Raw genomic sequence first — 26,691 nt, 5'->3', positions numbered from 1 at the left:
AAATAGGATTGTGTCTATATATTCATTTATTTATATAAGTTCATTTCCAATAAGATTTGATTATAATATAATATAATATAATATAATATATATATATATATATATATATATAGTATTAGTTAGATACTATATATATATATATATATATATATATATATATATATATATATATATATATATATATATATATATTGTAATTTAGTTTTAGAGGAAATTCTGTCATTATTTGGAGAAGAAACACACGCCTCTTCAGTGCCCCCTAGTGTTTGAGTTTGGAAACTCTCTCCGGTCAGACTTGTCCAACAACTCTTTCCATTTTAAAAAGCTTTAATTGTTTAGGTTAAATCACGTATCTGTCTTGTTGTTGTTTTTTAAAGCAGAAAAGTAAATATATATTAAACATGCGAGAATAAATAATTAAATATGCTTGTAAAAAAAAAAAACACACATTCATTCTAATTGACTGTAATTCACTCTTCCTGTTATTCACTTTCTCTCTCTCACTCGTCCAGCTTTGTTAAGCAGGATGCTGCTACTTTGTTTAGTGCACCAACAGCCTGCCCTGGTTTCCTGAGTTTCTGCTCTCTGATGAACAGCACAAGGCACTGAGGAAATGTGTGTTTATGCATTTTTGAAAAAGCAGAAGCGTGGGCGGGTGAGAGAGAGAGAGAGAGAGAGAGAGAGAGAGAGAGAGAGAGAGTATGGAATGTTGTGATGTCACTAGCTAAGTCATACACAAAGGCAAGGAGGACAGCAGTACTCATTCTCCCAATCTGTGAAGCCTGCTGTACAGCGTCCGCACCCAACTGTGAGTATGACTATAATCTTTCTTTTTCCACTCATCTCTCCCCACACTGACTTTTGCTTTCTATCTCTTCTCCCATCACCCTTCCAGCTTCTGCAAAATGAACTGTAACTGTCTGACAGCCTTCACCCTGCTTTTGTCTATTTTTCTCTGTCTTTCTGTTCTTAAGGGATGTCTGAACTAAACGCATGCTCCTCTCTTTAGTCACGGCTCTTGATGTTGAGTTACAGCCACAAAAAGACAAGGCTAAAATAGAACTCAAGTGCCTCGTTGGGGCTTGTAAGAGGGTGGGGATTTTTTTCTTTTCTTTTCTTTTTTTTTTTTGAGAAATCTCCTCCCATTTAAACAAGAGAAGCAGCATGTTTGAGGACACTCCAGAGTCTCACACTGCTTTTGAGAAAAAGGAGTCTGGCAGGTCAGATTAATAACGACAGCTAGAAAGATTGTGAAGAAGGTAAACAGGAAAAGTTAGTAGTTGCACAAGAAAAATTTAACTTGATCCAAAGCTATAAACTGACAATGCAAGCCAGCAAAATAAGCTACAAAAGCACCAGAGTGAGGGCAGATTGTTTCCAGATGTTCTTACTTGTCATTTTTTTTACCCCCACAGCCTGTCCAGCTGCTGGCTGCTGCTCAGTGATGAGAGAGAGTGTGTGGTGACTGAGCAAGTAAGTGAGCAGCAGGGCTCAGGAGCAGGGCCGGCATCCAGGCGCATACTCCCTACACTCCAACACACACTTTTTTTACATCTAGCTCTAAAGGATTGGACGGACACACACACACACAGCCATGTTGCAGCAAATCCTGACGGAAATGTACATTGATCCAGATGTGTTGGACGCTCTGAATGAAGAACAGAAGAAGACATTGTTTCTTAAGATGCGACAAGAGCAGGTCCGACGTTGGAAGGAGCGTGAGGAGAAGCTGGAGCGAGAGGAACCACGCAAACCCAAACTGAGGCCAGGTACAGCATCATCACCTCACCATAAATGTAAGGTGTTTCAGATTTAGGATACAAAATCATGACAAAGACAGAATGGGCCAGTGAGCAGTGAGAAACACCTACACAGCTCTTATTAAACTTGTGCCTTCTTACTTACCTGTTTTTCCTTTTAAGCCATACATACGATCAGTCTGTTTATAAACTTTTATTGGCTGTTGCAGAAATCAGTCGAGCCCTTTGACACGTTTCATCTATGATTTCCAATACCATTCTTCAGTGCTTCAAATTATATGCTTTTTTTTTTCAAAACTAGTTTAAATGATGAAATTGCACATGTGCACCAGTGAAGACACATATAAACTTTTCTAAGATATCTTTTTCATGCATGGCACACATGAATCGAAGACAGCTTGGGTTTAATGCACATTGTAATGATGCTACATTGACCGGCTCAAATCTGTGGTGATTTTGATAAATTGCAAGTTTCTTTAAATAACGCAGTTTAATTTGACATCAATTTTGGCAACACAAGCAACATGACAATATATCATTACTGTGTGATAGAGAGTAATGAGAACATGGCTGGTAGTATCACTACTTTGAGGTGTCTCAGCAGTCTGGAGGTTCAAGCCTCCAAACTGCCTAGCCAATGTTAGACTCTGCGTTCTGACCACAGCTGAGCTGCCACTGCTTGGGCCCTTAGGCAAGGCCCTTAACCCTCTCTGCTCTCGTGGTGCTCTATCATGGCTGACTCTGTGCTCTGACCCCAACCTTCAAAGTTGGGATATGTGAAGCAAGAATTTCACTGTGTTCTAATGTATATGTGACAAAAACAAATGCTTCCTCAGCATCAATGAAATTACTTATTATTCAGGGAAACAACTATCTTCTGTTTGATTTGTGTTTTTTTGTCTTCCAACTTAAACCTTTGTGTAACTAAATCTCATGATTGCATATTGTTACATATTGGCATATCAGACCCAGAATTTTTCATAGATACTTTTACTTTGCACTTTCCCTCCTGTCCGTTCAGGAAGAGGCGGGCGGCCTAAATACAGTAGGCAGCATTTCCAAACAGAAGTTTGTACTTCTGTCTGTCAAGTCTGTCAAGTTTCCAGGCAGGTATAATAATAACAGCAATCTTCTCAGGGCTTCATTTCATGGATCTGTTCTTTTCCCATAAGATGTGTCTTTATTCTATAATTCACTTCAGGATTTGGTGGCAAAAACCGTTGGTCACATTCATTACTGTAACTGTAATCTGGTTTTATCTTACATTTTATACATCAGCACATAGAAGATTGACATCTTATTGCAAAACGTTTTAATTACACTGGGAAGGTTTTGTTTCGAGGATACACACGCCCAAACGTTCTCATCAACTCACACCCTGCAAACGTCAGTATCTGAGTGAGAGAGTCAACACATATGAATATAACCTTTGCCATACCGGTCTGCTCATGCGTCTTTAAAAGCCTGTTAGGGCTAAATATGGTATGCTTGTAGAGTAAATGATTCAGAGGAAGAAATGTTCAGCTGATAGTGCGGTTTGAGCATGGTAGGCACATCCTGTGTTATAGCGATCAGTGACGATGAACACTCTCAGAAACAACTCAGAAAGCACAGAAACCACAGAAAGGAGTGAACTGCGCTTTCCATCTAGAAGCAGTTTTATACTGCTATTATATCCAAGTGAGAAAGAACCAGAAAGAAACCAAGAAACAAAAATGTGAGGTTTAGATTTATGGCTTTTTTTTCCAGTGAATAACATTACTGACTTTTTTTTTGCTGCTTATTAAAGGAATGATTTCTTCCTTTATTTAAAGTTTCTTAAGATAAAATTAAGCCTGGTCAAGTTAGGCAACAAGTTACAAGGCACGTTACAGTTACTCCAATATCAAGTTTTTCAGAAAAATAAATAAATAAAGTTTAGTAGACCAATAACAATATTACCAAAACACTGGTGTTTGATGGACTTATCGACTTTAATCAACTTATCAATCAATATAAACAAATTAATTCTTTTTGGCCGTAATTCTGATATAAAATGAGAAAGGATTCATGACCTTGGAGAAGCTGACAGAATTTTAGTGGTTGAAGATAACACCTTCATATTTTAGATCATTATGAACAAACACTTGGGACATCAGAGAGCAGAAATGGGTTTGATATCACCATTTCTTAATCCATTGCTCCTGGTAAACAGAAATACTACAAAAAACTGCAAATTCTTAAAGCACTTGGTGTCTAATTTTTTTTAGAGCCATTAACCACCACTGTGGAGTGTGATATGCCAAAGACATTCAATGCTGAACATGGACACAACATAACAGTAACAAATCCCAGTTTCTGGCTTCTGGGAAAAGAGTTAAGAAATGTCTTTATCTGTAATTTATCTGCATGTATATGAGAGTTACATTCTGACAACACAAATGAGGATATGTTGTGTACAGTGTGTAATATACACATATGAGGAATATACACATAAATATTACTAAGAAACATTGAACTCATGTTGCATTCAGGACTTTATCAGTGAGCAGTTGATAACATCAACAAGACTTCATGTTAAAGCTACAATGAATCTCCTTGTTATATAATCGCACTTTCTGACCATATAGTACAGTTAGAGAAGAGAAATGACATCTCATGGAGTTTTTCCTTGCCTTATCATCAAATACTGTAGGTCATCGGTTCTGTATCTTGACAATTACATAGCCATCTCTATCTGAGAGACAAGGGAGCAAACATTGTCTGGGGATTAGCTCTGAGATGGTCAAACAGAACAATACTAGCTAGCATTAGTCAGAGCTTATGTATGTGGAAGGAGCCTTAGATGTCCGAACACCCGACATCTTCAAATGACGGGTGAAGACCTACCTCTTATCGAAATACCTGAACTAGCACTTTTCCCTGTTTGTTGTATGTGTATATTTAAAAAAACAAAAACAAACAAAAAAAACCTAAACAGAGTCGATGGTATCCTAAGTCTGTAACCTAGTGAAACAGTGTTAATGTATTTATCGATAGAGACTTAAAAGCACTGTCGCTCTGGATAAAGGCTTCTGCCAAATGGGGTAAATGTAAATGTAAAAGCTTTTTTAAAAAGCATTCAGTTTCAAGTGTTTTAGAAAAAGTATGTATTGATGCTTCATCTTTACTGTTTGGTAGTTAAAGATGTAGAGAAGAGCTGGCTAGGAATTGGGAATTGGCAGGTGATCAAAATGGGGAGAAAATGGCTTGCTAATAAGGATTAGCACATATTACCATTCATTCACTGAGTATAATTTGTTTTCTATGAAAAAAAAAACTTTCAATTCAATTACAATCCAAAAGACAATTTTATAGACAATAACATGGATTTTAAATTCATTTGGTGTGCCAGATTGGAACCTTTGGAATTGTTGTTGGAATACGGTTGTATGTTTGGCCCTTACAAACCCTCCCCGTAAGCCTTAATGGAGGCATCCATGAAAGGGACAACTGTCCAAAAAAGGAAAAGCAAAGAGGAAGCATGCTTTAAAGACACCAGTGTAATGAATACTTCTGACCACTGAGTAACAAACCTTAGATTAAATAAGATTTGGCATTTTAAGCCACAAGTTCACAAGACCGCTTTGACATTAGAAGAATCCTGTCAGTCAGCATTTTCATGAAAGAAGTAGGGAGCTTTGTGAGAAAACTCACAATAAAAAAGATGACTCAGGGGACTACCAGGCTGCAGCAGCTGAGCTATAGTCATGAGGAGAAATTTAAACAGGAGCGTTCTGATAACTATAGGTCACACGTAGGCTGGCAGCGCATTAACTTGGCTTGACATGTGTGTCAGTCCAACCTTTTCTTGGCCACGTCAAAGACAAAGCTGTTATTATCAAGTGCTTTCCAGGATTCACTGGCGAACAGAGAGGCCTCTTTCTCCTTGAGACATACACAGCTGTTCCTCAGCTGGTCTGGGGTTTCTCTACACCACACTGATACAATATCCTCAAACATACTGGACAATACCACAACAGACATTTTGACTCGATTCTATTCTCTGTGTTCAAAATCTCACTTCACGCTATGAGAATAGAGGAGTATCAATTTCTGCTGTAACCGAGCAAGGAAGGTTAAGTGTGGTGTAGTGAATGCTTTCATTTTAAAAGCCAGAAAGGAAATAACTGCCAGGCCATGTTCAATTCACACAAACAATTAACTGCCAGCAAAGCAGGGAGTCCACAGGAAGTGCTTGTGAACAGAATCAACAGCAGATAAAAAAAACAGTGACAAAGTGAGCAAGACAAAAAATGAATAAAGATATGAATGTCAACAGCAGTGAATCTTAGAATATAGTTCGTATAACTGCTTGAGGCTCTAGATGTCAAGGGATGTGTGTATATCTCAGGAAATGTCTGGTTATAAAAAGTCAGTTTAAATATTTAGCTTTTCTGTCATTATATCATGTGACAAGCTTTCAGGGGAATTCATGTGGTTGAGTTACTGAGAACCAGGAAGTCTATGAACCTAAGTGACCAGCATTTATTATGCAGCATAAATAATTTCATGAAAGAAATAAAATCCCCTCTTTTATTTCTCTCATCCTACAGAAATTTACCCCAAAATTACAATCATTATTTCTATATATCATGTTTATTATTTTCCATTTTACCTCTTATGTTCTTGGCAGTGCTGGGGCTTCATCCCTGACCCTCCTATCAACAAACCATCCGCTATTGCAATCTAACAGATAAAAAACGTACCGTTGAAGATGCTGTTATAGAAAATAAACCAGAACTGAACCTTTTGATTAATCCAAAATGAAGTGTTCTTTAGAGCTGTGGATGAAAAAATCATTCACAACAACATATAATATTGATTTTAATTGAATTTGTTAAGTCGAGTTAGAAATCTTAGGAAATCAAGTAATTGTTTTGTTATTAAACATCTTTATGAATTCTGTCACAGATAATCTAAACTAAGCCTGAGCTCAAAAGATCCATGAGACCTCACTCCTGGTATGTTCTTTGACCAAACATTTTAAAAGCCATCTTTAAAGCCAACTCTTTCTATTTGTGGAAAAATAAATGTTATAAAAATAAACTTCCAGCACAAAGTTTTTCTAAGACGGTCGAGCTGCTCATTATGCTGAACGTAAATTAAAGCTCTTTTTATGTTGTGTATTTTAAGGAGTATCTTTTCATAGACTAAAGAACAGTGACACAACATGAGGCAGTGTCTCGACAGATAGCTAGATCATGTGAAAAATTTAATTACTGGGTTATACATAAATTGAAATGTCGTGTTGCCATGGCAATACTGGCAATACATCGTCCGACAGTCAATGTGAACAAACAATTAGCATTGCAGTTAAATGTTTGTTAGTTGTTGTCGACTGACAGTGGGATATAAACCAGCTACAACTAGGCTAATGCTAAACCTTATACAATACTAACTCTATTAAAGAAATCATTCTTTGTTTTGTTTTTTTTTAAAAAACAACCTCTTTTCTGTCTCAATCTCAATCTCAGTTGTGTAGCAATGTAATTTAAGGTGCTAAAATATTCTAAGGTGATGTTATGACTTGCGCTTGAATTTATATCATGAATTTTTTTCTCATATTTGATCCCTCCTGATTGATTGATTAATCAGATTCAAGGAAATGGGAACAAACGCATGCATTTCAAAGTGGCATGCTTACAATCGTACACAATACATAGGACAGTGGTGGCTCAAGTGGTTAAGGCTTTGGTATTTTGATAGGAGGGTCAGGGGTGAAGCCCCAGCACTGCCAAGCTGCCACTATTGGGCCCTTGAGCAAGGCCCTTAACCCTGACTGCTCCCGGGGCGCTGTATCATGGCTGACCCTGTGCTTTGACCCCCAGCCTCCAAAGTTGGGATATGTGAAAAAGGAATATCATTGTGCTGTAATGTTTATGTGACAAAATAAACAAAATAAAGGTATTATATATATATATATATATATATATATATATATATATATATATATATATATATATATATATATATATATATATATATAGAACATAGTATATAGTATTATATTATATATAGAACATAGTATATAGTATTATATATACATAGTATATAGAAGTGTTTTTGAAGTAAACTGGGAATTTTTTTACAATGCCAAAAATGGTACCTTGCAATTACTTAATATCACACTATTGTAGCTTTAATTTTTGATCAAACCACAAGCACACACGCATACACAGCAGTGTGTGAAGGAGAAACACAACCTAACTGCAGTATTTGTTTCAAAGCAGTTTTACAGAACTGTTGTACAAAAAGTTTCATATTATACAAAAGTGATGATTAAGGTTAGACATATATAATCTTGTCTTTATTGTACTGTATTTATCCCCAATGAGCAAGCCTGTTAGCGGGAAGTGGCCAAGAGTGCATGTGCGGGTATAACTAATGCTTAAAGACTTAATGTGTAGTATTTTATAAGTATTTGTGTTTTTACCTAACCTACTACTGGCAATATATTCATAGTTCCAAAAGTTCCAAAAAAACCAACAAAGGTTTTGTTATCTTTAAAGTAAATGGTGATATCAAACCCATGTATGCTCTCTGAGATGCCCCAAGTGCTTGTTCTATAAAAAGCATCTAAAATTTAAAGCCGCTATCTTTAACTACTAATATTCTGTGTAAGGTTATCCCAACAGAAGGGAAAACACACGTCTCACAAGATTTCCAGTGAAAGCTGGTGTACTGGTAAAAAGTCTTAAATTCAGTGGGGTCAAAAATGTAGGACATTTTTTACTGTATTTTTGAGTCAATCATTAATTGATTTGTATATAAGATTATGTTTGCAGGATGTCTGAATCAAACTAGTGCTACTCCAGCTAAGTAGGTCAGACTGATCGAGCTGGAAGGCCAACACTATCCATGTCAGGAAACAGATTCTTATTTTCATCGTATGTTTTTTTTTTTGCTGCATCAGACACAAGTTATTTAACACAACAACAAAGCAACTGGAAAATCTGCAACATTTATTGATGAAATAATTAGTAAAATCACTAAACAGTTGGCAAACATGGTCTACCAGTCTGACTAGCTTGGTGTGTGTTCCTGCAGCTGGTTAGTTGTGTAGCTGGTTAGACATAAAAAAGCTTTTTCAGCACAATCAGTCCATAGCCTGCATAGCTAATTCTTTTAATTCACATTAAACCATTACCAGAAGAATGATGGCCCCTTTAAGGAACTTCGTAACAAATTAGCTCATTTGCTGTTTTAATAGCTAGACTACTTGTTATGACAACCTCATCATGTCTTGATCATCAAGTCAAGGGCATGTCTGCCTGTCGAGCTGGAATGTCGTGCCTTTGCCACAAGGTGTGCAAGAAGAACCAGTTCATTTTCACAGCCTTCCCTTGTTTGCTGCCAAACAACTCTTTTATGTCACTGTTTTTTTCTGAAACGAACTCAATCAGTTACTCAAATGTGTAATGAATGCACTTCCACCCTTGGTTTTACCTTTGTTTATAGCCAAAACAAATGTGTATCTATACGTAACAACAAACTATTCTTATTATCCCTGTGTCTTTTTTTGTCTCATTGTGTAGCTCAGAGTAAAAGTGTGAGTTGGCTGTTGGGCTGTGATGGTGACGTACAAGTCAACGTCATCGGAGAGATGGACGAGTTCAAGTCCTCCAAGATCCTCCGCTCAGGGTTTGGCGAGAGAAATGCTGCTAGTCTTCGTAACAATTCCCAGTATGGACACATTTCTTTTTCCTTCTGTTTAATTGCATCACAGTCATGGATTACACTTCAAACCATATTTGAAAGATAGTAACTGTGTACAAGGTGACAATGCATGCTGTATGGGACATCACACACCTCTTCACACACTCAGGGCTTGATTAGTAGATGACAAGTTTAAATCCCAATGTTGCAGAGATGGCATCTCTCTCTCTCTCTCTCTCTCTCTCTCTCTCTCTCTCTCTCTCTCTCTCTCTCTCTCTCTCTCTCTCTCTCTCTCTCTCTCTCTCTCTCTCTCTCTCTCTCTCTCTCTCTCTCTCTCTCTCTCAATCACAGCGATACTCAGCACTTTTTATGGTATATTTTAAATATTTTGGTCTTCATCTAACTGACTGGAAGCAATACATTCAAATTAAAAGTTCCAAATAATCATTAATTTTATCATTTTTTCACTCAAATGTTTCTATCTTCAAAATAAATTCTGATATCAAACCCATTTCTGCTCTCTGAGATGCCCCAAGTGCTTGTTCTATAAAAAGCCAACAGTGTCCTGACTAATTTTATATCAAATTTGCGGCCATGAAGTGATTCGTTTAAACTGGTTGAAAGTCGATTTCCAGTGAAATCTGGTGTACTGGAAAAAGGGTTCAGTTCGGTGGTGTTAGAATTGTAGGAGACATTAAAATGTAGACATTCATGGACATCTGTAAGATCATGTATGCAGAAGATAGTAGATAATGCTTTCCAACAGAGTTCTTTTATGTTGCTGGTGGAAAAGGTGCTGTCGATGTCCCAGAGAAAGCATGTGTTTGCCTCATGGTATCACACAGTCATGTGATAAGCAGGAGGTAGCAAGAGTTAAAGACCGAAATGTAACACAGAAAAATCTGTTGTTTGTTAAATATGTTCTTTGTGGAGGTGTTAAATAACAAATAGCATTGTAAATACGTTTTTGTAGTTTTGTAGTATATTTTCTCTTTTGTGCCAGAAACCTTTACATCCTAATGTACATATAAAGTGGTGTGTACTGTGTAATCTTAATTTTTTTTCATTTTTCTATTCTGTTTGTCTTTTGTCACAGCAGCCAGGAAGCAAGTTTGAAGAGTAATCTTGTAAACAGACCAGTCACAGAACCTGTACGATCAGGCAGAGAGAATCTCCCACCCAAAACATTGTCTGGAGTGCAGCTCAATTTAAGGGTGTGTGAAAGACTCTTTTTAATTACCACGAGAACATTTAACACCAAACAAAGGTTTTCTCTATAAATAGTATTAAAATGAATATCCGATATATTTATGTAATTAGACTGACTAATATTAGCTCATATTTCTCATCAGATGCCACGGTCATTTGTTATTTTTCTTGAGATCTTGTGTGAATCTTGGTATTGAGAGAAAAAAGGCAGGTGCACATGTGTTGAATGCAACTGCATCAATGTTTTTTTGTGTGCATTTTTTTCCCCTTTTTTTGTGGATTTGTTTGTGTCTTTCTCTGGGCCTGGTGTGAGTGTGTGATTGTGCTTGTGTTTAGGTGCTACTGGATTACGCATTATTGTGTGTGTGAGTGTGTGTGTGTGTATGTGTGTGTATGTGTGTGTGCGTAGGTGACCTTCCTGTTGCTGTCATTAATCTGGGACAGAGCCGTGGGGCAAGGAGACGGACTTTCTCCATGGGGAGAGCCATCACTGCTCAACAGCCAAATAAATCACAACCTCTGTCTCTCTGTCTTTCTATTCCATTCTCTCTCTCCTTTTCTCTCTTCCTTTTCCAATATTCCCTTCTTTCCTTTTAACAACACCTTCCACTCCCTCGTCGAGTCGCCTGCATCTTTTATTCTATCACGGCTCACCTCTTCTCATTTTGCTATCTTTGCGGCTTCGATGTCAGAATGTGTATGTGTGTGTGAGTCTGTGTGTGTGTGTGTGTGTATGCATGGTCTTGTTACGCATAGTCTGAGACAAATTTGGTTCTGTGCTGCTGGCTTCGGTTCCACCCCTAGAGAACGGCCAAGGGAGGTCAAAGCACTGCGATGCTATGATCTGTGCTTGAGGCTGAATGTGATTGTGTGTGTGTGTGTGTGTGTGTGTGTGTGTGTGTGTGTGTGTGTGTGTGTGTGTGCGTCTGTGAGACAGAAAAAGGAAAAAAGTGAGATGGCGTGAGAAAGAGAAGAGGGCAAGAGAGTGTGGTAAAAATCTGCAGTCCAGGATCGTGAGGGTGAGGGCGAATTCAAATGCTCGTCCCTTTCTCTTTCACGCTATACTAATGCGAGGGGGAAGAAGAAGAAGAAGAAGGCTCACACATCGTCATGCCGTTGCCATGGCAACGCCGTGTGCAGCCGGAGCTCGATAAGATGGACGTAGGCTGGTCGCTTTGGCCACTGCGTAATCCTTCAGGCTCCTTACATCCTCCAAATGCAAAAATCTGTGTAAACATTTAGACGCTTTAGTCTTTTCTCTGATCTGTTATATCCAGTCACGGATGTTTCTGTACACTTCTGTAGAGCTGCACTTGAGTTTGACTTTTTAATATATATAATAACAAGTCATTCAATTAAACAGGCTCAAAGTGATACTCTGGGTGATCTGAGGTCTTGTGTTTTGACAGGAGAACAGTGAAGAAGTGAGGACGCTACCCCCTCCACAGGTAGGCTTTGGTATTGCAGCTTGTATTATTTATTTATTTTGTTTATTTATTTATTTGTTCATTTATTTAACCCGGGGTCACAACCTTTTTTTAAGACAACAACTCCATTTTTAGGATCCCACATTCTTAATTGTTTAATCCTGAGAAATCCTTGTAGTGCTGATTAGTTAAAATGATATTCGTAGTAATTAAACTCCAGTGATTTCTTTAAATCAGAGCGCACTGCTGTACACAAGTCCACAACAATCGACAAAAAGATAGATCACTTTATTATTAACACTTTATTATTAATGAAGTACTAACAGATAGTTGGGTTTTTGTGCTGCTACAATATACTATAGATTGAAGCATGCACAGTCATATTATTTTAAATATCTGCATCATTTGCTCACTGCAAGTTTCCTTACTAACTCACAGATGTGAGACAAGATGTCACAAAGACACAATATAAACTGCCACGCCTAGCGTTATGACATCATCTTATTTAATAGGTTAGAATGATTTATGAATTTAGTATTTTTTCTGTGAGGAAATACATACAATATACTGTACATCATGTTGTCATTTCAGGTGACTCTTTAAGTCACATGTATACAATCTTTAGACCCACACAGATGTTTGGATTGTTTCTGTTTTAGCTCTTATTTGTTGTGTCCATGTTCAGCATTGAATATCTTTGTCATGTCACACTCCACCATGGTGGTTTATGACTCACTAATGCTTTAAGACTGAATTTGTAGTATTTCATAAATATTTGTGTTTTTATCTAGTCTACTATGGGTAATATATTCATAGAAACGTTCCAGAAAAATAAACATGGTCATGTTTTTTCCCACACAAATTTTTTTTTAAATCTTCAAAGTAAATGGTCATATTAAATGTTGATATTTATTATTTATTATTGATTATTCCAGGGAATTTCATGGTCTATGAAGTTTTTGGAGTTTTGTGCATCAAAAGGTTTGACTGAAATATTTTTGCTCTCTACTTTTTCGCTAGGTATCAACATGTGAAGTGACGCCTGCATCCCCTGTTGAGAGTGTAAGTACTATTGCTAGGTGTGTTACATCCCAAAAGAATATTTAATAAATGAATACATTTTATAACAGAATAGAAAAAACATAAATGTTCATATTTAATATATATATAGAGAGACAGAGACATATCTTCAGAGTCTAATAGAGACATAACTTTAGAATGTGAAAGAGATGAACAGAGAGAGAGAGAGAGAGAGAGAGAGAGAGAGAGAGAGAGAGAGAGAGAGACTGCGTGTACAGTAACTCATTAACTAATGAAGTGCATGAAGCAGGCTTGAGTTGAGCAATATTATATTTACACTACTATTAATATAATTACGATTCATGAATATTAAGTAACTACTTAGTAATAATAAATTAATGGTTTAGTAATTTATTATGAATAAAATATTAATTAAGAAAAAACACATGACAGATAATGATGTTATACAGAATAATACAAACCAGGGAATCTATCTCTCTCTCTCTCTCTCTCTCTCTCTCCCTCTCTTTCTGCCTCTGTCTTACTCTGAAGCTATGTCTCTCTCTCTCTCTCTCTCTCTCTCTCTCTCTCTCTCTCTCTTTCTGCCTCTGTCAGACTCTGAAGCTTTGTCTCTGTCTCTGTCTATCTCTCTAAAGCTCTGTCCATCTGTCTCTCCAGCTCTTTAGGCATGTCTGTGTGTCTAGCTCTGTTTCTGTAGAGTGCTCTGCATGTCTGTGGTCTTTCCTGGCTCTTCTCTCTGATGCCTGTGAGGGCTGAGAGGGTCACAACACCAGCTGTCCTCTGGCACTTCTCTGCAGATCTGTCCTCTCACACCTGTCTCTGTCCTTTCTTTAGCACTGCGTCCTAAATCGGCATTAGACGTTTGTGTTTGTATATCAGAACAAGACTTTCTTCCATTCTGGGCTCCTGTCTTTTTTTAAATCTTTGTGCAGGCTATTTCTAAGAGGTTATAAGTAGGGTGTAGGTTGAGGTGTGTTGTGGGAGCAGGACAATAACAATCACATAGGCGCAGTGCGATCGGGAAAGGGAAAGAGCTGGGCCCACGGGTTTCCTCAGAGCAGATGGTTGATAAAGTTGATGCGGGAATTAAAGTGTCAGAGACGGAGGACGTGTCAGTCGCAGATGGATGGAATAGTGAGATCGTCTCCGGAGGCGAGGGCAGGGGCAGCGGCCTTTTTTCTCAGTGCCATGCACACCCACCCACCCCCACACCTCCACCCCACACACACAGCTTCATCCTCATGTGGCTCTGAGCAGAGCTATTTCTTGTCCCCCGTGGTGTCACTGAATATCGGTTTACGCCTCAGACGAAATCAAGACCCACATGTTTCATGCTTGTGGGTTTTTTCTGTTTTTGTTTTGACTGATTTAACACTGCATTTAAAGTGTTAATAAGCAACAAAAGCCAAGCTGGGAGAATAGGAGAAGAAGAAATAGAAAGGCGTGTAATAAAACCTGTCTTAAATTACACACAACACAGCACTGTATATTTTTGTTTCCTTTAGATACTTGTCTGTTTTTTGCTTCGTTAAGTAGTTTACAAACTTTACTATATGCAAAAATTTCCCATTACCGTTTTACAAATGGATATTTAAAGAATACTACAGACCTTTTCTAAGATAATCTCAACAGTATATATCACATCTGTAGCATCTGTGCAAGGACCACTAACAATAATGCAGTTTTATTTCACTGTTATTTAAAAGTAAAAAAAACAAAAAAAAACAAAAAAAAAAACACTTCACTCTGCTCACTTTTAATGGAAGCCCAGGAGCATTAGTTAGAGCAGCAATAAACTCTTGCACAAACAATATATTTCTGTAGACAGCTTTCTACAATTCAACCTCAAAATCTGTATTGTTCGTCTTTTCTGAACACTTTCGTGTGGGAAGAACTTCTTATCATTCTTGACTCATAAACATGGATGTAGTTTAGTTTCTGTCTGATGGCACATCGATATAATCAAATGTTCAAGCTGAAATTACTGTTTGCTCTACTGCAGTGTTAGATAAAGTGTGCAGTTAAATCAAACTCCACAGCAGCTTTAGTAAGCCTTTCTCTCATGTCTGATTCGTTTTTAAGACGAGTGTTATTAACTCTTTTTCCCAGAAGCCAGGAAATGGATTTTGCGCCTGTTTTGTTGTGTCTGTGTTCAGTACTGAATGTCTTTGTCATGTCACACTCTTCAGTGGTGCTTAATGATTCATATTAAAGTAGATACTCAGGGCTTTAAGACTGAATTTGTAGTTTTTCAGAAGTATTCTGTTTTCACCTAGCCTACTAGAGGAAATATATTCATTGAAAAGTTTTGGAAAAACAGTTATTTCCAGGTTTCTCCCAACAGAGGGAAAAACACACGTGTCGCTGAGTCCTGACTCTTTTTATATATCAGTCTCACATCCAGAAAATCATTCATTATCATTGATTATACCGATTGAAAATGTGCCATAAGACAGAACGGAATGCCGATGTACTGGTAAAAAAGGTTCAAATACAATGGTTTAGTTATGCATGTACCTACAGTTCATTAAACATCAAGTATTCTACCGGATCATCCTGCACTTTAACTTCTTTTATAAATCAGTTTCATAAAAATGTGTCCAAATTCTTGTCCCTAAAAATCTCACGTATCTACAGATGAGATGGTTAATACAGAGATTAAGTTAATGAAACACTAAAGCCCTGATATTTGCTACCATATGACACCCTTCTGTTTATTTGTCTTATGACCATTGGTGGTGCTGTTGCGCTTAATTCTACAAAAACACTCTGCCTTAGGAATTTTCTTAACAGCAAACAATCTGGCATGGATGCTAAAAATTAAACCTTTAATGAAATTTGAATGTCTGTTTATCTTTGAAAGACATGCGGGGTTTAAGCCTACTAGCACATTTACACCAGGCATCCCTGCTTCCTATAAAAATGATATCTTTTTTCCTCATTTTGTACTGTATCTGAGGAGATTAACTAACTATGGGTTCTTCTCCACCTCTTTAGGTTAAAGACACAGAAGAGGAAGATGATACAGATGAACCTGATGATGAAACACTTTCCACCATTTGCTATCGACCCCACCTGATGTCAGCCAGCGCCCTGCACAGCCTCACACCCCGAGATACACAGCAACAGACCTCACCGCTGTCAATCACAAGCAGGCTACACACAGCTGAAGCTAGCGAGCCTCAAATTAGCAGAGGTGAGGAATTATATGTATATTTCTTTAAACTGAAAATAAGTGCTAGTTTAGAGACACAGTGGGTGGGCATGTATTTTTCCCTAGAATAGACATAAAAGAGTTAAAAAAAGAAAAAAGACACATTACTCGATAATAGCTTAGCACAACAGGTATTGATATCAGACATATGTTGCTGTATCAGTTTAATAAATCATCCAGCTCATTCTATCCAGCTAGTGAAGCTAGCTCTGAGGTAATAACCTGAGGTAAATTATTTTAATAACATATCTCTAATAACATAAAGCTACACTGTTGGGTATCCATTACAGTTTTCTGGGTTTATTTGTGCTTTTCTAATGATTAGTAATATTATTTTATGTTTAAATTGTCATGAATCTCCATCGCACACATCTGGTAGAGCAGCAACCGTTAGCCCCATAGTGCTAGTGCATCTCTGTGTATGTTCTGCTTATGATCCACTCTGATTTTTGTTTACTTTGACATATGTTTTTGTTTTAATTCATGTCTTGTCTCTGCTACTATCTTGTTATTGGTTGATCCCTGATTGCTGAACCTGTCTGCATAAGGTTTATTAACGCCTTCTCCACCTTCAATTGCATCCGACTCCTTGGTTGCTATTAGATCCTTTTCAGGGCATTGTGTAAAACATTTATTAATCTTGTTTAGTGATATCAAATTATAGAAGGTGGTAGCCCAGTGGTTAAGGTATTGGCCTACTGATTGAATGGCTGTGAGTTCGAATCCCAGGACCGCCAAGCTGGGTTCCTGAACAAGGCCCTTTTAACCCTTGTTGTGTAAATGAGATACAGTAAGTTGCTCTGGATAAGGGTATCTGCCAAATGCTGTAAGTGTAATGAAAACGATTGAGGTTTATATAGGCAAATCATATTGAACTTGAAACCTGCTATTGCCGAATCAAAAAGCCTCTGACTCAAAACCGGGACTTGCCGTTCACTCAATTTTGAAAATGTAAAATTTTTTTGCTAGCATTGTTTGCTAGCATAGTCTACTGTTTCATTTAGGCAGTTTGTCTATTGCGTTTCACCCTGTTTGACACTACCTTCGTACCACAGCCTTTCTGTTTGGTTAACCTCGTCTCATTTTACACAGACCGGCCCAGACTGGTGGAATCTTTATGACCTTGCCCAGACCACGGTTGTAAAAGATTTTATTTTTCTTCCTCTGAAAGCCTAGTCTCTTTTCCAGATCACCGGCTAACACTAGTGACGGGAAAGTCTTTGCATTTTTTCTGATTTAGTTTTAGTATTCTTTATTTGTATTTTTTGCTTCATTTCCATGCGCCACCATATATATTTTTTTTACCAATATCCTTATATATATATATATATATATATATATATATATATATATATATATATATATATATATATATATATATATATATATATATATTAATCCTCTGTTTCTGTGATTCAATGCAAAGATGACCTCTCGAAAAGCTGAACCAGCACCATCCAGTGTGTGTTAATATACATTACAATTCATTTTTTTGTATTTCTATAAATGCCCCCTCCTGGACAAATCAATACATTGCAACTACAATAGATACACACACTCACATACACACACACAAACCTGGCTCAGGTACAGCACACAACCTCTCTATATCTTTCCACATTCTAGATTCACAGATTCACACAGTATTATTTCTGATTCATAATTCATATGTGTTTCATAAGATGTTTAAAAGTAAATCAGTGCTATTTGCCAGTGATACGTATAAAAGAGTGTGAAAAACGTGTTTATAGGTACTTTCAATATGCATGAGATGTGTGAAGCCGACTAGCTGAGAGTTTGGCTGAAAGAGAGAGAGCTGGAAAGAGAGAGAGGGAGAGAGAGAGAGTGTGTGTGTGTGTTTCCGCGCATTCGTTCCTGTGGGTGCACGTGTGCGTGCGAGCGTAACAGACTCCCGCAGCTGCTGCCTCCATCTCTATGAGTGCATGCATGCGTATGTGGAAGCGCATGTGTGTGTGTGTATGTGTGTGTGTGAGAGAGAGAGAGAGAGAGAGAGAGAGAGAGAGAGAGAGTGCGTGCGAGTTGCGTCTCCTCTCTTCACCTTCAGAGAGAAGGACACACATTCCTGTACTGCTTCCCGACTCTGGCCCTGGGCGACGCTCGGCCGTAGCTGATAAGTGACAGGGCCCCCAGCCTCGGCTCTGCTTAAAAGCGCTCACACACACACACACACACACACACACACACACACTCACTCCCTCCTCCTGGCAGCCGTGACCCCCCCGCGGCCTGGCTCAGCGCATAGACGTGCCGCTCCGGAATTCTGCCCTCTGCCCCATTTCTACCCCCCTCCCTCTGGGGCGGGGGTATTTAAAGAGATAGTGCTCTTTTTTGTCTTTTTACCCAGACTCTGTGTTTGTGAAGAGGAGGGATCTTTCCAGAGGTGTATGTTTCATTGCAGATTCAAGAGGAGGAGACGTATCAGTATCTTAGCCAATGTTAATTGGCCACTAGATTTGGCTTGAGTAAAAGATTTTTTATTTTACTTATTCATTCATCTTCAGGAAACACTTTTTCCTGGTCAAGGTGGTGGTGTACTGGAAGCCTTATCCAGGAACACTGTGTGTGAGGTGGGAATACACCTCTGAAAGTATGCTCGTCCCCACACACATTCATTCACACACTTAATTAAGTGTACCAACCTACTGAAAGGTAGGAGGGAACTGTAAGACCTAGAGGAAACCCCACACAGATCTGGGGACCCTGGAGGTGTAAGGCAACAAAACAACCTCCTGTAAAATCGTGCCACCTCAATATAATGTGTGATCCAGCCCTGTGTTTGTTGTGTATGTGTGTGTCTGTTGTAAAACAGCACCGCCTTCTGTTTATGAATGATTTAATCCACAAATTGTTGCAGTTTATTAATGAAAATGAATGTAAATTCTCTTTGCTCCTGTGATTATTTACCTGGACAGCTAATATTTTTATTTTAAGTTGTTTAAAGCTCTAAAAAAAAGCACAATATTGTGAACACCCAGTATTTTCCAAATGAGCCACTGATCTTCAGAAGGCATCCTGGTCATGTTAACACTGATTACATGTGTGGTAACTAATAGGCGATGATAATGTACCACTGAATCCCACCACTGACTGCTAAATATAGTCTATGAGAAAATTGTACTAAACTAGCTATGTATGCTAGCTATCAGTAACAAACTATTGTTATCATGACTCTAGCATTGCACAATGTTTACACTATCAAGCACTAAATCACAACTTACAAAGTAAAGAACTAGTTAAAGCCGAATTAAATAATACACTAATAAGTTTGATTTACATGCTAGGCTTCATAATAGCATCTTTGGCAGATTAGCAAAGTGAGCTACCTGTACTAGCTACATACAAAAACCAACAATCTTTGCTCTAGATTGCTGTCTTGCCTAATTTGCACAAATCCCAATAAGTTTTAGTATGTCAATTTAAACTGAAATACACTAGTAAGTTTAGAGAAGCCATGATTAAGAGGATAATTCACTAGTTTTCAAACACAGAGAAGGACAGGTTACTAATGTCACACACATACAGGCTTAGGTGATTTTAAGCTTTGATTGAACAGTTAAGACAGTGGGTAGGGGCTAGATGTGTGTGTGTTTCTGTGTGTGTGTGTGTGTGTGTGTGTGTGTGTGTGTGTGTGTGTGTGTGTGTGTGTGTGTGGATCCTCCCAGAGCTCAGGCTCAGGTTCCACAGCTTCTCTCATATCAGGTTGTGTTGGGTGGGAGGAAGTGCAGCGGTTATGGGAGGATGGAGAATGCCACGCCAGGGCAAGTAGCGTGCCGCACTTTATGCTGGTGTCAGCTAACAGGAGGGAGTGGTGCACAGGACGCTAACGTGTTTGAACACACAAACGCACGCACACATATGGGACGTGTTTGCAAGGCTCAGCACAGGCTATTAGTGGGGCGTGGACAACGTAGTGGATCAGCCAGCTTTGGACGCTGTGTGATTGTGTGTGTGTGTGTGTGTGTGTGTGTGTGTGTATGTGTGTGTGTGCATGTGTCCACTGAGGTTGCTGGAGCCTGTCCAGGGTTTCCGTGGAGACCACACAACACACAGAGACAATCAGAGCAGGCCCACGCAGTGCGGCGAGAGGACATTAACACAGGAACCACGGGTCAGAAGGGGGGTGGGGGGTGTTGGGAGTGAGAGGAAGGGCAAAAAAGAGAGAGGAGGAAGAGGAGGAGAAGACAACAAACACAGCAGGGCAGTCAAGACACATTCTTTCAGAGCCGGTCCATGGGTCTGTTCATGAAAACGGCAATGTATTTTAAAAAACCACACACATAGACTCGATACATGACAAAGGTCATTTGTTTGTTTTCTTTTCATTTGCAAGAAATTAAAAAGGATGCCAGACTGGTTTAGTGTGTAACATCTGTAAACATGACGTTTACACCTTCATTTCTTACTTGTTTTTTAGACGCACAGATTTACAATATTGCTGTCTATGAATCAATGCTGATGACTTTTTATTTCTCTATCTGCTCCAAATATCCCTCTCTGTATCTGTATTTGAATTTAACACCAAAAGAGGGTGTGGCCAAAACCTGGAAGGTTTGTGTCTCTGACACTTCATCACATGGTTTATGATGCAGGACTGTTTTTAATCTCAGTCACACAGGTATTATATGTGAACTACTACATTTTGTTTTTAACACAATGTTTACACATTTCCATACAGTATTACAGCAACACAACTTTACCTTTCCAACTGTTATTTCAGTAACATTGTATGATCAACGGGGGTCACGGTGGCTTAGTGGTTAGCACGTTCGCCTCACACCTCCAGGGTTGGGGGCTCGATTCCTCCGCCTTGTGTGTGTGGAGTTTGCATGTTCTCTCCGTGCCTCGGGGGTTTCCTCCGGGTACTCCGGTTTCCTCCCCCGGTCCAAAGACATGCATGGTAGGTTGATTGGCATCTCTGGAAAATTGTCCTTAGTGTGTGTTTGTGTGAGTGAATGAGAGTGTGTGTGCCCTGCGATGGGTTGGCACTCCGTCCAGGGTGTATCCTGCCTTGATGCCCGATGGCGCCTGAGATAGGCACAGGCTCCCCGTGACCCGAGGTAGTTCGGATAAGCGGTAGAAAATGAGTGAGTGAGTGAGAGTGAGTGTATGATCAACATACTAATAACTAGAAGAAATTTTTTTAGAAGGTTGCTGGAATATTGCAATTTAACCTTCTCAGAACCTGTTGAATACTTGAGAAGCATTCAGTTAAATATTCATGCATTCAGTGGTATTTATTAAGGACTTTAACATGGTTATGGTCACAGTGGAACCAGATTTTGTCCTCAGGGATGGTGGGAAAATGGACCCAGGGACTGGTAGTCGGAGTTTCACATGAAATTGAACCCGGGATCCAGAAACAGTGAGACACTGTAGTGTAATTCTGAAGAACATACTTCAACACAGGGACACAGCTGAGAAAAAGCACCACACCCTTCACCCTATCAGGGTCCTACTTAGTCGCATATCCGTCCTAACGGATGAGGTGTTCCTGCGTCCCCTGCACTCCTGCTCATGACTCACTGAGAGGAATATTGGGACACCTCTCGCGGCAGGGTGTGCCTGAGACAGTGTGAGGCTGTGTTTGGAGGAGACAGAGTTTGCATGGAGAAAAAAATTAAGCGTGTCAGAGTTTGTGCGTGAAAGCGAGAAGGGGTAAGTGTACGTGTGTGTGTGTGTGTGTGTGTGAGCGTGAGAGAGAGTGAGAGCAGGCTTACACATCTGTGTCCCCCGGGGATGTGGCTAAAAATATGTGGTTCCTCAAGCCTTCTGGTGTCTGAGCAGCGTCTGTCTGCTCTGCACCGCCATCCCTGCGGCCCTCCTTTCCTCATCTCCCGTCCCTCCGTCCCTCAATTACACACACACACACACACACACACACACACACACACACACACACACACACATACACCAACTATACCCAGCTGCGTCCCTGCTCTACTTCCTCTGCCAACGACCTCCGGTCTGGCAGTCTGCAGCCCTGGAAGAGAGAGCCAGGGACAGAGAGGGAAAAAAAAAGATGTGAACGGAGGGCGGAAGAAGACCAAGGATAGATGGGAAATGTGCGAGAATAGATTCACAGCCTTTGTTACTGAACTATAATGAGAAATGTCATGACGGCATCAGTGGAAATGTCCCACTTTTGCTAAGGGCCTTGTGAATTTTAGTTCATATATCGTCCTCTTATTTCCTCCTTCTCTCTCGCTCTCTCGCTCTCTCTCTCTCTCTCTCTCTCTCTCTCTCTCTCTCTCTCTCTGTCTCTCAGGGAAAGATATCCGTGTGATGTCCGCCTCCAAGCGGACTGAATTTGGAGTAGGCGGGGAAAACCGTGTGGGGCGTGGCCGTGTCGCTGAGCTGATGAAGACCTTTAGTGTGTCTAGTGACTCCACCTGCTCACAACCTACACCAAGATCCAACAAACCGCCCGTCCCGAATAAACCCAGCCACTTGCAGCATCTCCCCTCACACTCGTTCAGGTAATCAGCGGAGATGACAGGACGCTCAGACCGCCTCTCTCAGGAACACTGCTCTAATTGCACAAGCAGCGCAGCAGGACGAGGGGTTCTAGCAATTTTCGAATAACAATTTTTGCATCTTTTATAATTGCCCTCAGGAGGAGGAGGAGGAGGAGGTGCAAAATGCAAAATTGTTTAAATTTTTGACACTTTTCTTACAGACTGTTTTATACTGTTGTTTGTTGTACGTATAGGGCTTTTATTGACCTGTTCACCAGATTACATTCGTGTACAGAAATCGGTGACAATATTTGTATTTAATGTTATATTCTAACAAATCATGCAACGTTGAAGGGGGAATTCCGCAGTAAGATAATTTTTCCCACAGTTGAAGCAATTGGCAATCTGTGTTATGATGAGAGAAAATGCAGCCCTCTCTGCATGAGCTGCTTTGTGATTTTCCACGTTTTTGAAATGGAACAGCCAGCGGGACTAATGAGATGATGCGTGTTGACGGGTTTATTGAGCAAAAACCGGCAACGTTTCCTGTCTCAAAGCATGTTACATTTCCACAATGCTTTTTCTCCCATCATTACTGACAAATTACTTCAATTACTTCAGTTTTCGGACAGAACGCCTCTGTAAAGACATGTTGTTTACGTCAGCTTTGTGGTGTATAAAAGTTTTTTTTTTGAAGATCTATCTAGAGTTTTTCTATACTATCACATCTACCAGCCATAAACATCAACAGTACATCAAGGAATACTAATTACACGGTTCACAACAAACAACAACAGAGCAATTACACACTTTTTCCGCTTATTGGCTATTAACTCCTGCATTCGGAACCTGAGGAGAGGACGGCACGTCCTCTCAGCTTTATAGCAAATGAAGTGGGAACACACAGCCTTGCTGTTCTTCAGTTACAGAGTGTACCTTCAAGAGGCTGTGCATGTGCTGATTCACCAGTACAGAGAGCTATTTCTTCAGTTTAGGCACATCGGGAAAATAAGTCATTTCGCAGCAGTCAGCACTACTCACCTGACGCGCGTGTGTACAGCCTCAGACAGATCATGACGAGCACAGCCATCAGTATGGGTTGAGCAACGACTTCCACGTTCATTAACGCTGACGAGACCCTTCCTTCCTGTGCTATAGCGCACGCCTAAGAGGCTTGATCAAGCACTTCTGGGAGCTGTGGCCTCAGATTGCACTTTTAAATAAAGGTTCTTAAAAGGTTCTTGATGCTGTTCTGGGATTTCTGAATGAAATGGGCACTTATCAGTCAGGGAAATGTCAAGATGGTACCGCAAATAAAGCTCAGTGAGAAACAGCATTGCAGATTCAAACCCCAGGCTTGGCTGCAATGAAGATCTATGGAATCCACCAAAGTTATAAAATAAAAAACCTTTTTATTGGTTTATTTGAAGAACATATAAGGGAGAGCTGGCTAAAATTAAGAACTGTAACATTTTTAATTATCTCAAATATTCTGTGATGCTTTCAGTTACTACGCTTTCATACATCACACATAACATCAAGCACATGTTTACTTCAATATACTTAAAAGCAGCACAATTGTGACATTGTGTAGGACAGCTGTAACACCAGGATCAGGAAAATCAATATTAATCCATCACATATACCGCTGAACTACATTTCCCATCAGTCCCGGCATACTTCACACCTCACACGTCACCACTATCACCTGCGTCTCGCTGCACCTTGATATAACCCTGGTTTTGTACGCACCTTGTTTTCAAGCTTTTGTTGTTGTATTTATGTGTCGTCCGATTCTTCTCATTATTTTGTTTTCTGTTTGCATCATTTATCAATAAATCTGCACTTGCATCCACCGCACGTTGTCACCACCCGTTGGTTACGGCGTGATAGTGTGGACAGTATTAAGTCATTACCATTGATGTCCATTATGCAGAGAAGTGCAGTTAAAACAATCATCCATATAAAGCATTAAAAGGCGTATTGGATTTGATTGATGGTGAACATTAACCATGATTTCTGTAGTATGGTATATCGGTACTAGGGTTTAACCATGTCTCATTGATTTGACTCTGCTTCAACTGCATTTCATTGTGATGAGCATGTTATCAGTGTGGTACTTTATACCATGAAGATCAAAGTTCTGCAAATTTATTACTGTTTAGCATAAAGAGTTTGAGAGCTGTATTGTTTTCTGCTTGACTCTCTTTTGTCCTACGCCGTCTTGTCTGTGTGTACAACGTTAACTTCTACCTACATATGGCAATCCAAGTCCCTTTTTTTCTTCCTCCTAGCTTTTATAACCTAATTATTCGCCATTCAGGTGTCAGCCATCTTTGATATGTTCCCCCACCATTACTAGTTTACTGTGGGAGTATAATATTTGATTGCACTTGTTTTTCTGCTGTGTTACGTTTGCACCATTGAGAGGGTTGTTGTTTATTGTTTCTCTGTACGGATTGATGACTTGAGTGATTTTATGTGAGGATGAGTGTTAGATATTGTCTCTGTGAGCAATGCTCACAGTTCAGCAATAAAATGATCAGAATCCTCTAAGGCATCTGAGGTGTTTTTTTTAATACTGGACTAGCAGATCTGGTGAGTGTGTGTGGGAATGTTATTATATCTTAGTGGGGAGCAAATGTACCTATACCGAAAGGTAAGTGACGGTTTTTTACAGTGTGGGGACTTTTGGTTGGTCCCTAAATTGAAAATTAAAAAATAAATAAAAAATAAAAAGGCAAAGAAAACCTAAAAGCAGCAAAATTTTGAGGTTAGATTTAATTTTAGGCATAACATTAATTAGCTGTGTTAACAATTATATTAAGGTCCTCACAAGGATAGTATGACAAATGTTCATTTTGTGTGTGTGTATGTGTGTGTCTGTGTGTGTGTGTGTGAGAGAGAGAGAGAGAGAGAGAGAGAGAGAGAGAGAATGTTATTTTGCTAAGTGTATGTTTTTTCCAGTTTGAAATATTTCATAAACATGATGGTAGGGGTCACTAAACCCATGAACAAACTTTTACTTGCCTTAAGTTGTCTGTCCTCTTGGTTGCCCCCTGCTTGCTGTAATCAGAAAGACAGAGAGAGAAAGACAGTGAGAGACTGGAAACAAACATTATTTCTGAGCTATTGATAACATACAAATATATATATATATATATATATATATTTGTATGTTATCAATAGCTCAGAAATAATGTTTGTTTCCAGTCTACACTGGATATATATATATTTTCTACACTATATATATATATATATATATATATATATATATATATATATATATATATATATATATATATATATATATATAGTGTAGAAAATATATATATATCCAGTGTACACTATATACATTACATTATATTATTTTCTACACTATATATATATATATATATATATATATATATATATATATATATATATATATATATATATATATATATATATATATATATATATATATATATATATATATAGTGTAGAAAATAATATAATGTAATGTATATAGTGTATAATGTATATAATAGAATGTAAATAATATAATATATTTGCTTTTTTAAATGTTGCCTTTTACAAGATGTGTCAATTTTGGCAACCTTTCAACAAGTGCACAATCATAAGGCAGCTTGCTAATCATCACAGTCATTATTGCTCTTAGTGGCCAGAAATAGGAACTACGACAAGCACTAACAGAGGCCCAGTGGGGCAGATATCAGGCTGCCCCTAACTCTCTATGAACATTTTATTTATGGGGGAAAGTTCAGGACACTTAATGATATTATCTCACACACTGTGACAAAAGGAAACACACCTCACTCACTCTCACTCATTTTCTACCGCTTATCCGAACTACCTTGGGTCACAGGGAGCCTGTGCCTATCTCA

General features: G+C 38.9%; 1 protein-coding gene across 5 annotated transcripts; it reads left to right on the top strand.

Moving 5' to 3' along the window:
• Positions 1 to 638: 638 nt before the first annotated feature.
• On the top strand, positions 639 to 25,360 carry zgc:100829 (uncharacterized protein LOC445149 homolog). 5 transcript variants are annotated; one of them, XM_060890445.1, is made up of 8 exons: positions 659 to 808; positions 1,416 to 1,769; positions 9,317 to 9,464; positions 10,537 to 10,651; positions 12,056 to 12,094; positions 13,094 to 13,135; positions 16,112 to 16,310; positions 22,615 to 25,360. In XM_060890445.1, the coding sequence occupies exons 2-8, from the start codon at positions 1,595 to 1,597 to the stop codon at positions 22,827 to 22,829; spliced, it is 933 nt and encodes a 310-aa protein (XP_060746428.1). In that variant the 5' UTR covers positions 659 to 808; positions 1,416 to 1,594; the 3' UTR covers positions 22,830 to 25,360. The 5 variants fall into 5 exon arrangements, with proteins under 5 accessions (XP_060746426.1, XP_060746424.1, XP_060746428.1 ...); XM_060890444.1 differs by having other exon boundaries at positions 10,534 to 10,651; XM_060890443.1 differs by lacking the exons at positions 12,056 to 12,094; positions 13,094 to 13,135; positions 16,112 to 16,310; positions 22,615 to 25,360 and adding an exon at positions 11,056 to 12,048 and having other exon boundaries at positions 639 to 808.
• Positions 25,361 to 26,691: the final 1,331 nt, after the last annotated feature.

This window comes from Tachysurus vachellii, chromosome 17, assembly GCF_030014155.1.
Source record: "Tachysurus vachellii isolate PV-2020 chromosome 17, HZAU_Pvac_v1, whole genome shotgun sequence".
NCBI lineage: Eukaryota > Metazoa > Chordata > Actinopteri > Siluriformes > Bagridae > Tachysurus > Tachysurus vachellii.
This window is presented reverse-complemented; position numbering and strand designations above follow the sequence as displayed.